Below are 13,448 nucleotides of genomic sequence, written 5' to 3'. Positions count from 1 at the left end.
GGTGAGAGAGACAGAAAGAAAGAGAGAGAGAGAGAGAGAGAGAAGAGAGAAAGAAAGAAGAAAGACACTAAGAAAACAATTCCATTTACAATTGCCTCAAAAATATTTAATAATAAATTTAATCAAGGAGGCAAAAGATCTTTACTCAGAAAATTATAAGAAACTGAAGAAATTGAAGAAGATACAAATAAATGAAAGCATATATTATGCTCATGAATGGGAAGAATTAACATTATTAAAATGTCCACACTACCCAAAGCAATCTAAGATTCAGTGCAATTCTGAGCAAAATACCAGTAGCATATTTCACAAAACTAGAAAAAATATTCCAAAAATTTATATAGAACCACAAAAGATCCCAAACAGCCACAGAAGTCTTGAGAAAGAAGAACAAATTTGGAGGTATTATGCTGCCTGATATCATATTGTACTACAGGCTATACTAGCCAAAGCAGGGTGGTACTGGCATAAAAACAGTCATACAGATCAATGGGACATAATATAGAGACCAGAAATAAACCCACACTTATATAGGCAATTAATATTTGACAAAGGAGGGAAGAACATACAACAGGGTAAAGACAGTCTATTCTATAAATGGTGTTGGGAAAATTGGACACATTCATGCAAAAAAAAATTAAACTAGACCACCTCCTAAACTATATACAAGAATAAACTCAAAATTGATTGACAATTTAAGTGTAAGACTTAAAACCATAAAAATCCTAGAAGAAAATACAGGCAGTGAAATCTCTGAAATTTCTCTCAGCAAAATTTTTCTGACATAGCTACTTGGGCAAGGGAAACAAAAGAAAAAATAACAAGTGGGACTACATCAAACACAAGTTTTGCATAGAAAAGGAGACCATCAACAAAATGGAGGGCCCTGAAAAATTTCAAATGGTACTGCCTTATAGCCAGCAATTCCACTTCTGGGCATATATTCAAAGAAACACAAGTCACTAATTCTAAAGGATAAATGCACCCTCTATGTTCACTGCAGTATTATTTACAAGCCAAATATGGAAGCAACCCAAGAGCCCATAAATAGATGAGCAGATAAAAAAATGGAGGTACATATATATAATGGAATATTATTCAACACCAAAAAAGAATTTAATCTTAGCATTTGCAGTAGCATAGATGGACCTATAAGTCAGTCAGAAGATGACAAATACCATATGATTTCACTTGTAAGTGGAATCTAAAGAACAAAATAAATGAACAAACAAAATTGAAACAGATTCATAGATATAGAGAACAGATGGACTACTGCCAATGGGCAGGGAGCTGAAAGAGAAAGCAAAAAAAGTGAGGGGAGTAAGAAGTTCAAATTGTTAATTACAGGATAGTCACGAGGATATAAAGTGCGGTATAGGGAATATAATCAATAATATTGCTATAACTATATGTGGTGCGAGGTGGGTACTGGAAACATCTGGTGGTGGGGGGAGCACTTTGTAAAATACAGGATTATCTCACCACTGTACTGTACATATGAAACTAATATAAAATAATATTGAATGTAAACTGTAATTGAAAAATAAAATTTTAAATGTAAAACTTTAATATGTTACTTAAACCAACAAAGATTTATTTCTTGTGCACGCTATCTTTAGATCTTCAATAGAAATTGCCCATTTTTGCCATAACTTTTTTATATGTATCATGATTCAAGTAGGTAGCACAAAAAGAGAACTTAATTGATGTTCAATGATGATAAAATTGTCCATCTTAGTAATAAATGTTTTTCACAAAATAAACATCTATGGAAAACTGGGGTTGAAATACTTAATGGGATATATAAAGCAAGTATTAATGGTGATCCAGTTTTGAAAGATAGGCCTAATAAAATACAACTTTCTTCATTCAAAATCATTAGAGATAACTATTTTATTGTGAGGTCTTCATTTAATGGCAGACCTTGGAAGGCATTTTTAGGTTATTGGAGATGTGGTAATCCCAAAGTAGACAAGTGAAAACAACTTTACCAATTTGTATATAGTAAAAGTAGTTCACCAACAAACTGGTGGAGTATTCTGTGAAGACATTTTTTGGGCTGATGTGATTACTTAGCATCCTAAGGTACTATTTTTGTACTGATGGTTCCCAAATCTGAAGATTATTTTTGGTGGCTTAAGATGATTTCCTGGAATCTAGCTTCTTATAAAACTCCTCAGAAGATTTTGATACAATTAGTCTAAATATGGACATTTAAAGAAAAAAGAAACCTGTATTTTCAATTTGGTGGATGGAAACATAAAGGCATAGAATGTTAATATAAGGTTATTGGGACTACTGAAACATTAGTTCAGTGTAAATGGCAGATTATTTTAAATCAGAAAGTTATGGGATTATTTTATTACTCATGGTCTGATATTCTAATTTTTACCCATAGCTCTGCCACTAACTTCCTATGTGATTTCAGGTAAAACATTTTAACTTCAGCTTCTTTTAAGAAATAAAACTAGGTAGATTATTTATAAAGATCTCTCACAATCCTAAAACTCCTTATTTCCTTGAAACTTTCTTATGACCTTAAATGGATTAAGCTATTGGTGGCAATTATTATGAACAGATTGTGTAGCAGAAATGTCTGCCCTCATTCTACTACCTTCAAAAAATGCCCTGTATTTCCAGGGAAGGTCAGTAAACTGCAGGGTATTGATGGGGTGGGGGTTGAGGGCAACGTTCAGGGCATGCTAGACCAAAATATTGCACCTTGGCATATCAAATATTTCAAAACTAAAGAAACTTGAACATTAGGATGTGCAAGAAGGCTTCTCTGGTCTTTCCCTGAAGAAGGTCATAAAATCTTCATTTGGGAGGTGCCCTTCCTATATCCAGGGGAAAGAAGCATCCTTATTTCCGAAGTCAATGGAATAAGGAAGAATATGAATAAACAGGTCTTGCTAAGTTTCCTCCAGTTTACTACGCTAGCATATCCTTCCACAACTTTCCCATCTTCAACAAACCTAGCATAAAAACACTTGGGTTTAACTATTTCTTTGATTCTTTGCTCTTTTATGAAGGCTTCAGTGTCACATAAAATTATGTTTGGTAAATTTGTCTACCTTTCTTTTGTTGATTTTTGTTAAGGAGGTCCCAGCTGAAAATTTAGAAGGGTAGAGGAAAAAGATATCCCCCGCCCCCCAATAAGTATATCGCAACTGAGCAAGTCATGGGATCTGGGGCCAATTACTGATAGATCCTGTCAACCTCTTGAAGATTGAATCACAGGGGCATAATCTCAAACTGATCAGTACAACACATACTCAATGAAATAGGAGCTAATAAGGAAAACAAAGCTAAGAATCACATCAAAGTAGGATCCTGACGTGATTTTATTCCAATGGTTTAAATAAATTCCTGTCCCACCCCTAATTCACCTCTTACCCCTCTTGCTAATGAGGAAATAGCAGACTCAATAGAGAGGCAGTCAATTTAATTTGACAAACTTGCCTAAATTGGGAGAGTCTGAATTAGCTTTGACCCAGAGAAAGAGCTGAGATTTGCAACTCGAAACATATCCTGACTCCTTCTAGGATGTATTCTCGACAAACACTACCTGACTGAGGTTACCCAAGAGATCAGTTTTCTACAAAACATTGCCAACTATGCCCAAGGCAAAATTCCAAGGCATAATTTGTCTTCACTATTCTTCCAATATTTTCACCTTCTGCTCTCAAGCCCCAGTACAAGAAATATGCGAAGTCTAGACAGTCTGTAAAAGCCTACAGATTGAACTGCATAAAATGTGAAAGGCATTTTGGGGGCTAAAAATATGTCATACATAATTCCACCCATTAGGATGCTTCCACTTATTATTTAGTAGGAAAAATTGAATGCTTTAATAAAGTAACAAGAACAATCACAGGCACGAAGAAGCTTTCTGTATGGAAAACACCCCAAATTAAAAAATAATTGCTTTCCTCAACTCCCATAGAGTACGGTTATCTGGCTGTCAGAGTGTACTAGAATGGTGATTTAACTAATCCCCTTTGAGAGTATCGACGTCTTGAAATGCTTCTCTTTCAACTTAAACAATCCTCTAATTAGTTAAGTTCATTAGCAGTGAATAGTCTCCCCAGGCCTTCAGATTAGCTTCCACAACCCACGCTCCCCTCCCACTCTCCAGAATTGATGAAATCAAATGCCTTGGAATTGCACGTTTTAGTAATTCACTTCATTTAACAGAATACAGAAATAACTGGAGGGGACGAGGGGGTTGTGCAAATAGCTTAGAGACTGCAAAAGTAAGAAAATGGCGCCACCTCCCGGTTAAGCGATGGGAACAAGCAGGAAAGAAGCGGACCAACTTGCAGGATAAGAAGCCGCTAGCTTTTCAAAGCAGGAAGCAGCACTTCTCCGTCGCTAGCAAACTCTTCTGAGACCCGCCCTCCTGGAGGTTCTCACCACTCAGTGAGCCCCAATTAAAGTGATTGACAAGGCAACAGCCCGGTCCGTTACCTAAATTCGTCTCTCCGGAAACAGTGAACCGATGTTTCCGGAAACTCAGCATCCGCTCCCTCCCAGCGTCCTTTGCCTTCCGGCTATGTTCAGTAGGTCCGGCCAGTCCCGCCTAGCGCGCCCATTTCGAGCCCAAGTTTAAATTTCAGCTTTCCAGGCTCGAGGATCTGGCACAGATTTTCCAGAACTGGGTTCTTGGGCAGTGGCTATGGGGGCAGGAATGGCGCAGCTGGAGGGTTACTACTTCTCGGCTGCCCTGAGCTGTACCTTTTTAGTGTCCTGCCTCCTCTTCTCCGCCTTCAGCCGGGCGCTTCGAGAGCCCTACATGGACGAGATCTTCCACCTGCCGCAGGCACAGCGCTACTGTGAGGGCCACTTCTCCCTCTCGCAGGTGGGGTCCCCACTCCGTCCCCACCCGGAGACAAACCAAGGAGGACAGCCCCAGAGCTAGTCCTCCCATCCTTATACTTAGCTCCCTTTGCCCCACCCTCGCAGCCTTAAAGCATGAAAGGAACTGGGTAATCTTTTATTCCTTCTCTGATAATCTGTGAAATGTTTGTTAAAGGAATGAATAAACAGCAGAGCTGCCGTCTAGGAAGTCATGTTATGACATTAGAAAGCTGAGTTACTGCCCCTTTTCATGGCAACTCGTGATAGTTATCTCAGGTTTTCTTCCTCTATCTCTGTGTGAGGCCGTGGGCGGCTCCTAGGAAATAGAAGAAAACTTCACTTTAGCTCCTCTATCAGGCACCTCACTGTATATTGAGGATGGGATAGTGTGAGGAGAGGGTATCTTCAGCCACCAAGAAGTAACAAGTTGTCATAATTCGATCGTTAGTGTTTTTGAGACCCTTTTGTTAACTGGATAAAGTGTCAACTAGTGAAGTGGAATCATGTTTAACTATGTAAATATAGACGTAGAAATTTTAAAAATGAATTTTAGCAGGCCCTGGAGTAACTTTCTTTGTTCAAGTGCATTCTTTATAACCTTGATGAGACGTGGTAGGAACTAAACTCTTGGTAAAATTCATTTTGTTATGTGTTTCAAGTGAGGACTTACTGCAGGCATATCATTTTTCCTCCTCTGGTGAGGCAGTGTTGAGTAGTGGCTAGAAATATAAAGTCTAGTTAGAGAAAGACCTGAATTTAAATCTCAAGAGTTTATTGACTAGTTGTGTGGCCTTGTAGATTTCAGGTTATTCATCTGAAAATGACAAAAATAGTGTCTAGGGCATGCTGCAGGATGAAATGCAGAGAGTTTAGCACAATTCCTGGCTTAGTACATGTTACCTTTCATTATGGAGCCTCTGGCAACACTTCTTTCTCACCAAACTCATCAGAGTTCAAGCTGATGTTTCCACACCTGCCTTAATTGCTGAAATACAAGATTTCAGAAGAGTAGGTCTTCTGAAGAATAGAAACTGATTTTTTAAGTTCTTGTGTAGCAATTGGTGATACCTTAATCACAAAGCAAAATATAAGCAAAACTTTTTTTTAGAGGTGACATCTATCTGCCGAGGACTTATTTAATTGTGCCACAGAATAACTTCTAAAAATGCCTAATTCTTGGTAAAGATGTTTTTGACCTTCACATCTTTGTGTCAGTCCCCTTGCAGTTGCTTCATTGTCAGCCTTTCATTTTTAAGTGGGACCCCATGATTACTACGTTGCCTGGCTTATACCTGCTCTCAGTGGGAGTGGTCAAACCTGCCACTTGGATCTTTGGATGGTCTGAACATGTCGTCTGCTCCATCGGAATGCTCCGATTCGTGAATCTTCTCTTCAGTGTTGGCAACTTCTATTTACTGTATTTGCTTTTTCGCAAGGTACAACCCAGACACAAGGTATGTTTTCAAAGTAATTTGGTATAAGTTTACATGCAGTTAAGTTCACAGTTTTGATAAATTGATTTTATGACATTTGGTGGGAAATGTCTTTAATACTTAGTATTTGTGTATATTTTGTAAAGCTTAAAGCAAGACCCCTACTCCATTTTAGAAGAAATATATATTTAAATACTTGAATAACTTATATTTATAAAATCTAAAGTAAATGGTTGTTCATGAATCAAACCCATTGAGTTAATATTTATTGAACTAACTCCATGTGTAAGCACTAAAGCTAGAGCTAAATGAGGCAATTTTTTTTTTAAGTAAGTTACCTTTTCATTAGGGGAAATAGACTTTAACTGAGAGATTTTTGTGTGACGTAATGCAGGCCCTGGAGGTAAATTGCCTTGATTTGAATTCTATCCACTTACTAATTATCTCACTTTAGGCAAGTTATCCCCAGTGACTCTGTGTCTTCATCTTTGAAATGGGAATAATATAGAACCTACCTCATAGGACTGTTATGAACAGTAAAAGAGATTAATGAGGGAGGGTGCTTAAATAGTGCCTAATGTAATATTGTAGTAAGGACTCGTAAATATTCATTATAATACTACAATTATGTTTAACTGAAAAGATTATTTCAGTAGTGTAAATAATGAGAGGGAGGTAGGAGAAAGACACATGTAGATACAAAGAAGGAGCACAGCACTTACTGCAGGCTGTCTGCGAGTGAGAGGTGGGTGGCCATGGGTGAGGCTTCACAGAGAAGATGGTACCTGATCTGAATCTTGATGAACAGTTAGGGCTTTAGGGTGGGAATGAATCCTGGCAGGAGAAGCATAGGCACAAGTAGAAAGCAAGAGCAGCAGATGCAGGGAATTGGTGTTTGGACTAAGAGGATTGTAATAGTATAGAGATGTGAGGCTGGAGAAGTAGATAGGAGTGAAGTCACGAACATCGTTAAATGTTTTGCACTTGAAAGGTAATAAATAGCCCTTAATTTTAATCAAGGCCGGCTTTGATTTGGTGATTTAGATTAAATGAAAGCTACAATTCAAGGAAAAGAGAACACTGTCAAATTCTGAAATAATATGTCAGAAAGGCTAAGAAAAAATATTTAACTTCAGATTGAGCCTAATATTTTCAAGAAAATACCTGTAATTTCAAAATGAAATATTAAGATCATTGGATATGGTAGTGTATGTGCACTATACATATATTTACATAAAACTCTAGTGCAGAGTTTTAAAGGGAGATCCTTAAAAGAAATTGGTGATGCTGGCTAAGTGAATGCTTATTGAAGGTGCTGAAACAACCCCAAGGGAGTGGAACCACCTGCACTAGAGTTTCCCATTCGTCTTTTCATATTCTACATAGAATTTAATTCAATGTCTTGTACACAATAACTCCTTAAGTGTTGTGGAATGATTCAAAGTACTTTAGGTCATAGAAGTCATGGCACCAACATTTATTGTCTTATTGGCTTTCCAACTGATAAGTATAACTGGAAAGTGCCACAGTTCTTATAAATATGTTGTGTTTTTGCAAAGCCAGAAGTAAAATTAATATTAAATAATTTTATTTAAATTAGATTCATGTAGTTTTTTTTAAGTAGTCTCTTCATTAAATCAACAGAAAAGGCATATTTGTTTTATCATGAAAATGTTAACTGTGATTTCTCTTCCTCCTAGGCTGGCTCAAGTATCCAGAGAATCTTGTCAACGTTAACCTTAGCAGTATTTCCTACACTCTATTTTTTTAACTTCCTTTATTATACAGAAGCAGGATCCATGTTTTTTACTCTTTTTGCCTACGTGATGTGTCTTTATGGAAATCATAAAACGTCAGCCCTGCTTGGATTTTGTGGCTTCATGTTTCGTCAAACAAATATTGTCTGGGCTGCATTCTGCGCAGGAAACATCGTCGCACAGAAGTTAACCGAAGCTTGGAAAACGGAGCTACAGAAGAAGAAGGAAGAGAGGCTTCCCCTTATTAAAGGACCATTTTCAGAATTCAGGAGAATTTTTCAGTTTCTTTTGGTTTATTCCATGTCCTTTAAGAACTTGAGTATGCTTTTCCTTCTGACTTGGCCATACCTCCTTCTCATGTTTCTGTTCTGTGTGTTTGTCGTCGTCAATGGTGGGATTGTGGTTGGCGATCGGAGCAGTCACGAAGTCTGTCTCCATTTTCCCCAGCTATTCTACTTTTTCTCTTTCACCCTGTTTTTTTCTTTTCCTCACCTGCTGTCTCCTAGCAAAATGAAAGCTTTTCTTTGCTTAGTTTGGAAACGTAGAATTCAGTTTTTTGTGCTTACTTTAGTCTCTGTATTTCTAGTTTGGAAGTTCACTTATGTTCATAAATACTTGTTAGCAGATAATAGACATTATACATTCTATGTGTGGAAAAGAATTTTTCAAAGATATGAAATTATGAAATATTTGTTAGTTCCGGTCTATATATTTGCTGGTTGGAGTATAGCTGACTCATTGAAATCAAAGTCAGTTTTCTGGAACTTAATGTTTTTCATATGCTTATTTGCTGTAATAGTACCTCAGAAACTGCTAGAATTTCGTTATTTTATTTTACCTTATGTTATTTATAGGCTCAACATACCTCTGCCACCCATATCTAGACTTGTTTGTGAGCTGGGTTGCTACGCAGTTGTTAATTTCCTAACCTTTTATATCTTTCTGAACAAGACTTTTCAGTGGCCAAACAGTCAGGACACTCAGAGGTTTATGTGGTAATATCACAGATATCTTGCACTCTCAAAATAGATTTAGTGTTTGGCATTCCTACAGGAGCAACTGAGCAGGTAAAAATTATGGACTTTCTTTTAGGCACAGTGGTGATTCTCAGACCAATCAGATTTTATTTTTAAGCATTGGATATATGTGTTTTAGACATACATAACAAATCCAAGGGAGTGAAGTGGTAAAGAACCTAGAAAAGTTTAAGACTTGCTCCATAAACCTGAGTAATAATGGGAAAATCCAATTGTGTACGGTTGTCTCATGATACCTCTGGGACTGCTGGCTACTTAGCAGCTTGGAAACATTTTACAGATACAAGTTTAAGAAAACTGGGCATGTATCATACACGTATTTTGCCATGTATAATGTGCACTTTTTTTTGTCCAAATTTTTGAGGGAAAAATAAGGGTGTGCATTGTACATGGGTATAATGATTACATACCATGGGTACCATAATGTGTATAATAATTCCGTATATAATGCACACAAAAACCATGGGTACGCATTACATGCGGCAAAATACAGTAATACTGGAACTTATTATGTATTCTCTTCAGAAAGCAATAGACAAAATATTTGAAAAATATTTACAAATGATCAGGTAATCTTGATTGAAAAGTTGCTTAACATTTCGGTATAGTTTTAATCATGAGACAAAATAGACTCATCAATAGTAAATGTTAGAAATTTGAGGCTCACGTCTGTCCACCTAGGATTTAAACGATTGGTTCTTGATAATGGTGAAGCTCTTTCACTAATTCCTAATGTGAAATATGTGATGGCCAAAGATAAACTGTGTTGATGCTAATGCCTCTTAGAAGGTTTTGTTGTTGTTGTTTAATACGTTACTGTATTAGTTTTCTTTGGCTGCCATAACAAATTTCCACAAACTTAGTGGCTCAGAAAAAATTTGTCTCACCTTTTCGGGGCCATAAGTCTGAAGTGACGGTGTTGGCAGGCGTGGTTCCTCCTGGAGGCTCTGAGGGAGAATCGGTCACGTGCCTCTGTCCCAGCGTCAGGCGGCTATCTGCAGCCCTCGCTGGCCAGTGGTTTGAAGATGCTCATTCCGGTCTCTCTGCCCTTGTCTTCAGTGAGCTTCCCCTCTGTCTTATCTTTGTCTTACAAGGACAGTGTCGGGGATGTAAGGCCTGCCCTCACCCTGCGTGGTCTCGTGACCACATTAACTCAGAATTACCTGCAGAGACTCTTTCCAAATAGGGTCACGTTTACAGGTTCCAAGGAGACATATCTTTTTGTGGGACACTTTTCAACCCACTAAAGTTACCAAAGGAGACTTTAGGATAAATTTTATAAAAGTGTAGGAAATAATTTCTTTGCTGAGATAGTTTAAATACAATTTTATCTTTACTGAGGTTAAAACAACTGACTTTCAAGGTCACATAAATACAAAACTAAAGGTAACTGGTATTTGATTCCATTGTACAAGAAAAGTTAGAATTGAGAGGAAGTTTAGAAATCATTTGATCTAGTCTTATTTTGTATATTAGGGAAAAACTTCTTGGGTAGGAGTTTTGTGTGTTGGTTTTTGCATTCTGTGTCTGCTATTTTGAGTACATTCATTGGGTTGTCATTCCACTACAGAACAGTGCTATTTGGATGTGTTAACTTTGATATGTAAACTTAGAACTGTGAATAGAATTCATGGTTTAACCTCATTTTATGTTAGTAAACTATTTTATATAGCTGTGTGAACAAATTTGTCTTTGGTGTTGAATAATGTTTTCTCTGGGTTTTAAATAATGAGTGGACTTAGAAAGTATTCTTCACTGGCAAATATGAAATTGTGTACAGGTGAAAGTTACAAGTGCGGTTGAGTAATAAATACACAGCAACCTTTTGTTGTGCTCTACTCAGTCCTTAGAAAGTAGGTTGACTGTTTGGTTATAACAGTGATTGCAGGACAGATATTTGTACCCAAACTTTTTAAAAATTTGACAAGAAAGCACACTCAAAGAACGTATTATTTATAATGGCAGTCTGAATTACAGGAAGTCAAAATTGAAAAAAAAATATGTGTGATTTAGGAAAACTGGCTTTCTTGTCTGATATAAAAGGCTTTTTTATGTTTAGGAATATGTCTGATGGGAAAACTTCCTGTCTAATCCAGTTGTGCAAAAATGAAACCATTCCACCCTGTAGATGGCGGGAAGCACTGTCTGGTTAAGTAGTTTTTTAATCCTTCCCTGAGGGTGTTTTCAGAGAGGAAAGGAGAGAGGTGGGTAGGAAAGGGGGAGAGAGACATCGATGGGTTCCCTACCTGGCCAGGGCTGTTACAGTTAATTTTTAAGTTCCTATTATGTTAGGAGATGTTTTGGAGAAAAATCTGCAGTCAGAGAAAATAGGTTAATCTTAGATGTTTTCTATAAAGTACATAAAATACAGTACTTAACATTTTAGTAAAGAATGCTGTGAATTACAAGGTGCTATAGAGCATTGCTTTGAGACATATCCTAAGTGTTCTTTGTGTTTAAACATTTTTAAAGAGTTACTACCAAATAGATATTTTCAATATGAAGTTTTAACAAAAATTAGAATTAATTTCTTGATTGAAAGGTGATTATAAAACAAGTATTGATAAGCTAGAGGGCCTGTGGAGCCTTGCAATTATATTAAAGTGCGTAAGTAGGGTTATATTAAAGGATGTCAGAAAGACTTAGTCCATACATGTTTAGGCCCAATAATAAACCTGGGCGAACTTTTTTTCCTTACATTACATTTCATAGATACTGTGTACATACTGTCTTTATATAGCATTAGTAAGGTTCAAGTATGCTGTGTTTCCTCACATATTATTTATATTTTCTCTTAGTGGGTGCCCAGAAAGCTTTTCCAGTGCATCTGACTGTGTATTTAAATTATTTGGATATGTAGTACTCCTAAGGTTAAACATAGCATGTCATTTGGCAAGAGAAATTACTTTGTTAGCGCTCTGGCCTCTGGAATATGCTTAGTCTGTCATAAAGTACCTTAATAGGGAGAGTGGGATGCAGTTGATTTCTAACAAGTCAGTAGCGTACGGTGGTGCGTTGTGAGTTTGACTGACAAGGGGCTTGACTCCAATGGCAGTTGAACGGCCACTTTCCATTTTTTTCTTTGCAATCGAAGGGAAGACAAGAGATCCTCAATTTTTATTTATACCCTCTAAATAGGAAGCTATTATATTAGATGCACTTTATTTTTTTAATTTTTAAATTACAGTTGATTACATTATTATGTTAGTTTCAGGTGTACAACTCCATGATCAGACATTTATATAACTTACCCGATAAATCTAGTACCCATTTGGCACCATACATAGTTACTATAATGTTGGCTATATTCTATATGCTGTACTTTACATCCCTGTGACTATTCTGTAAGTACCAATTTGTATACTTTACTTCCTTGCCTTTTTCATCCATTTCCCCGAACCCCTACCTGGCAACTGTCAAAATGTTCTCTGTATCTATCTGTGTAGACTCAATTCTCAATAAAATGTTCATATAAAGAATTAAATTCATGTTCATTAAGTTAGCATTTATTTCTTTAAAGCAATCACCATTTCATTAAAAAGTGAAACAAAATGTATCATGCTAATAACATGAAAAAAAATTAATGGAAATCTAAACATGACTTAGGAATTTAATATGGCAGTTCAGACTTTCTCTATTTGATTATAGCTTTGGTTTCAATAAGGCAAATGGTTTCATATCTGGTCCTCATTTCAAATGAGGATAGCGTTTGTCATAACCATTCAGCACCTGGCACATTGCTAGCCTTATTTCTAAAAGAATTTAGCCCCTGCCATATTTCTAAAAAGTTCACAAATATGTAATGAATATTGAGTAAGTGTATACTGAATGAAGTTTCTGGTATACAAAGAAGTAAATATCCTAGAAAAAGTTTACTGTATAACCATTAGCTAGTTTTAGGAAATAAATCACGTATTTTATAATGAGAGCCATCCTAAACATCTTATGCTTAAATTTCCTGATCTAGTTTTAAATGTTTTTAATTTACTATAGTGCCTAATACTTACATGTTTCTTACAAACATTACATGTTTATAATAGGATACGATTTAAAAATTATTGCTGTTTAAGAAAAGTAACTTTTGACCATTAAATTATAATACAATTGATGGTTATTAAGAATTTTCAACCAATTATATATATTTTGTGTTTTAGGCTGAATTTTACTACTTTAGGGATAATTGTTAATTATCTTTCATTTAGGGTACTTTTATGTATATATTGGCAAGACAAACATTTTTAACATATTAAAACTTGTATACCTGAGAAAATTATTATAAAAAGGGATATATTGAAGTTACATTTAAAAAAAAAAAACAAAGTCATGAATCCAGCACTAAATTCTTTGACATTTGGAAATCA

The 13,448-nt window shown here is 36.2% G+C and overlaps 1 protein-coding gene across 1 annotated transcript; it reads left to right on the top strand.

Annotated features, from left to right (window-relative positions):
• The first annotated feature begins 4,542 nt into the window (after positions 1–4,542).
• On the top strand, positions 4,543–12,552 carry LOC123812899 (dol-P-Glc:Glc(2)Man(9)GlcNAc(2)-PP-Dol alpha-1,2-glucosyltransferase). The gene is made up of 3 exons (XM_045829808.1): positions 4,543–4,861; positions 6,117–6,314; positions 7,994–12,552. Exons 1-3 carry the CDS (start codon positions 4,679–4,681, stop codon positions 9,047–9,049), a joined length of 1,437 nt encoding a protein of 478 aa, XP_045685764.1. The 5' UTR covers positions 4,543–4,678; the 3' UTR covers positions 9,050–12,552.
• The last annotated feature ends 896 nt before the right edge of the window (positions 12,553–13,448 follow it).

The sequence above is a fragment of the Phyllostomus hastatus genome, unplaced genomic scaffold (genome assembly GCF_019186645.2).
Source record: "Phyllostomus hastatus isolate PE091 unplaced genomic scaffold, TTU_PhHast_1.1 phas_scaffold_93, whole genome shotgun sequence".
NCBI classification, from domain to species: Eukaryota; Metazoa; Chordata; class Mammalia; order Chiroptera; family Phyllostomidae; genus Phyllostomus; species Phyllostomus hastatus.
The sequence above is the reverse complement of the archived record's forward strand: the minus strand, read 5'-3'. Positions and strand labels throughout refer to the sequence as shown.

Excerpts from the sequence above, each read along its gene's own strand:
- LOC123812899 (XM_045829808.1), top strand. The coding sequence starts at position 4,679 with ATGGGGGCAGGAATGGCGCAGCTGGAGGGTTACTACTTCTCGGCTGCC. Across the intron at positions 4,862-6,116 it reads GCCACTTCTCCCTCTCGCAG|TGGGACCCCATGATTACTAC; the intron begins GTGGGGTCCCCA and ends TTCATTTTTAAG. Across the intron at positions 6,315-7,993 it reads AGGTACAACCCAGACACAAG|GCTGGCTCAAGTATCCAGAG; the intron begins GTATGTTTTCAA and ends TCTTCCTCCTAG.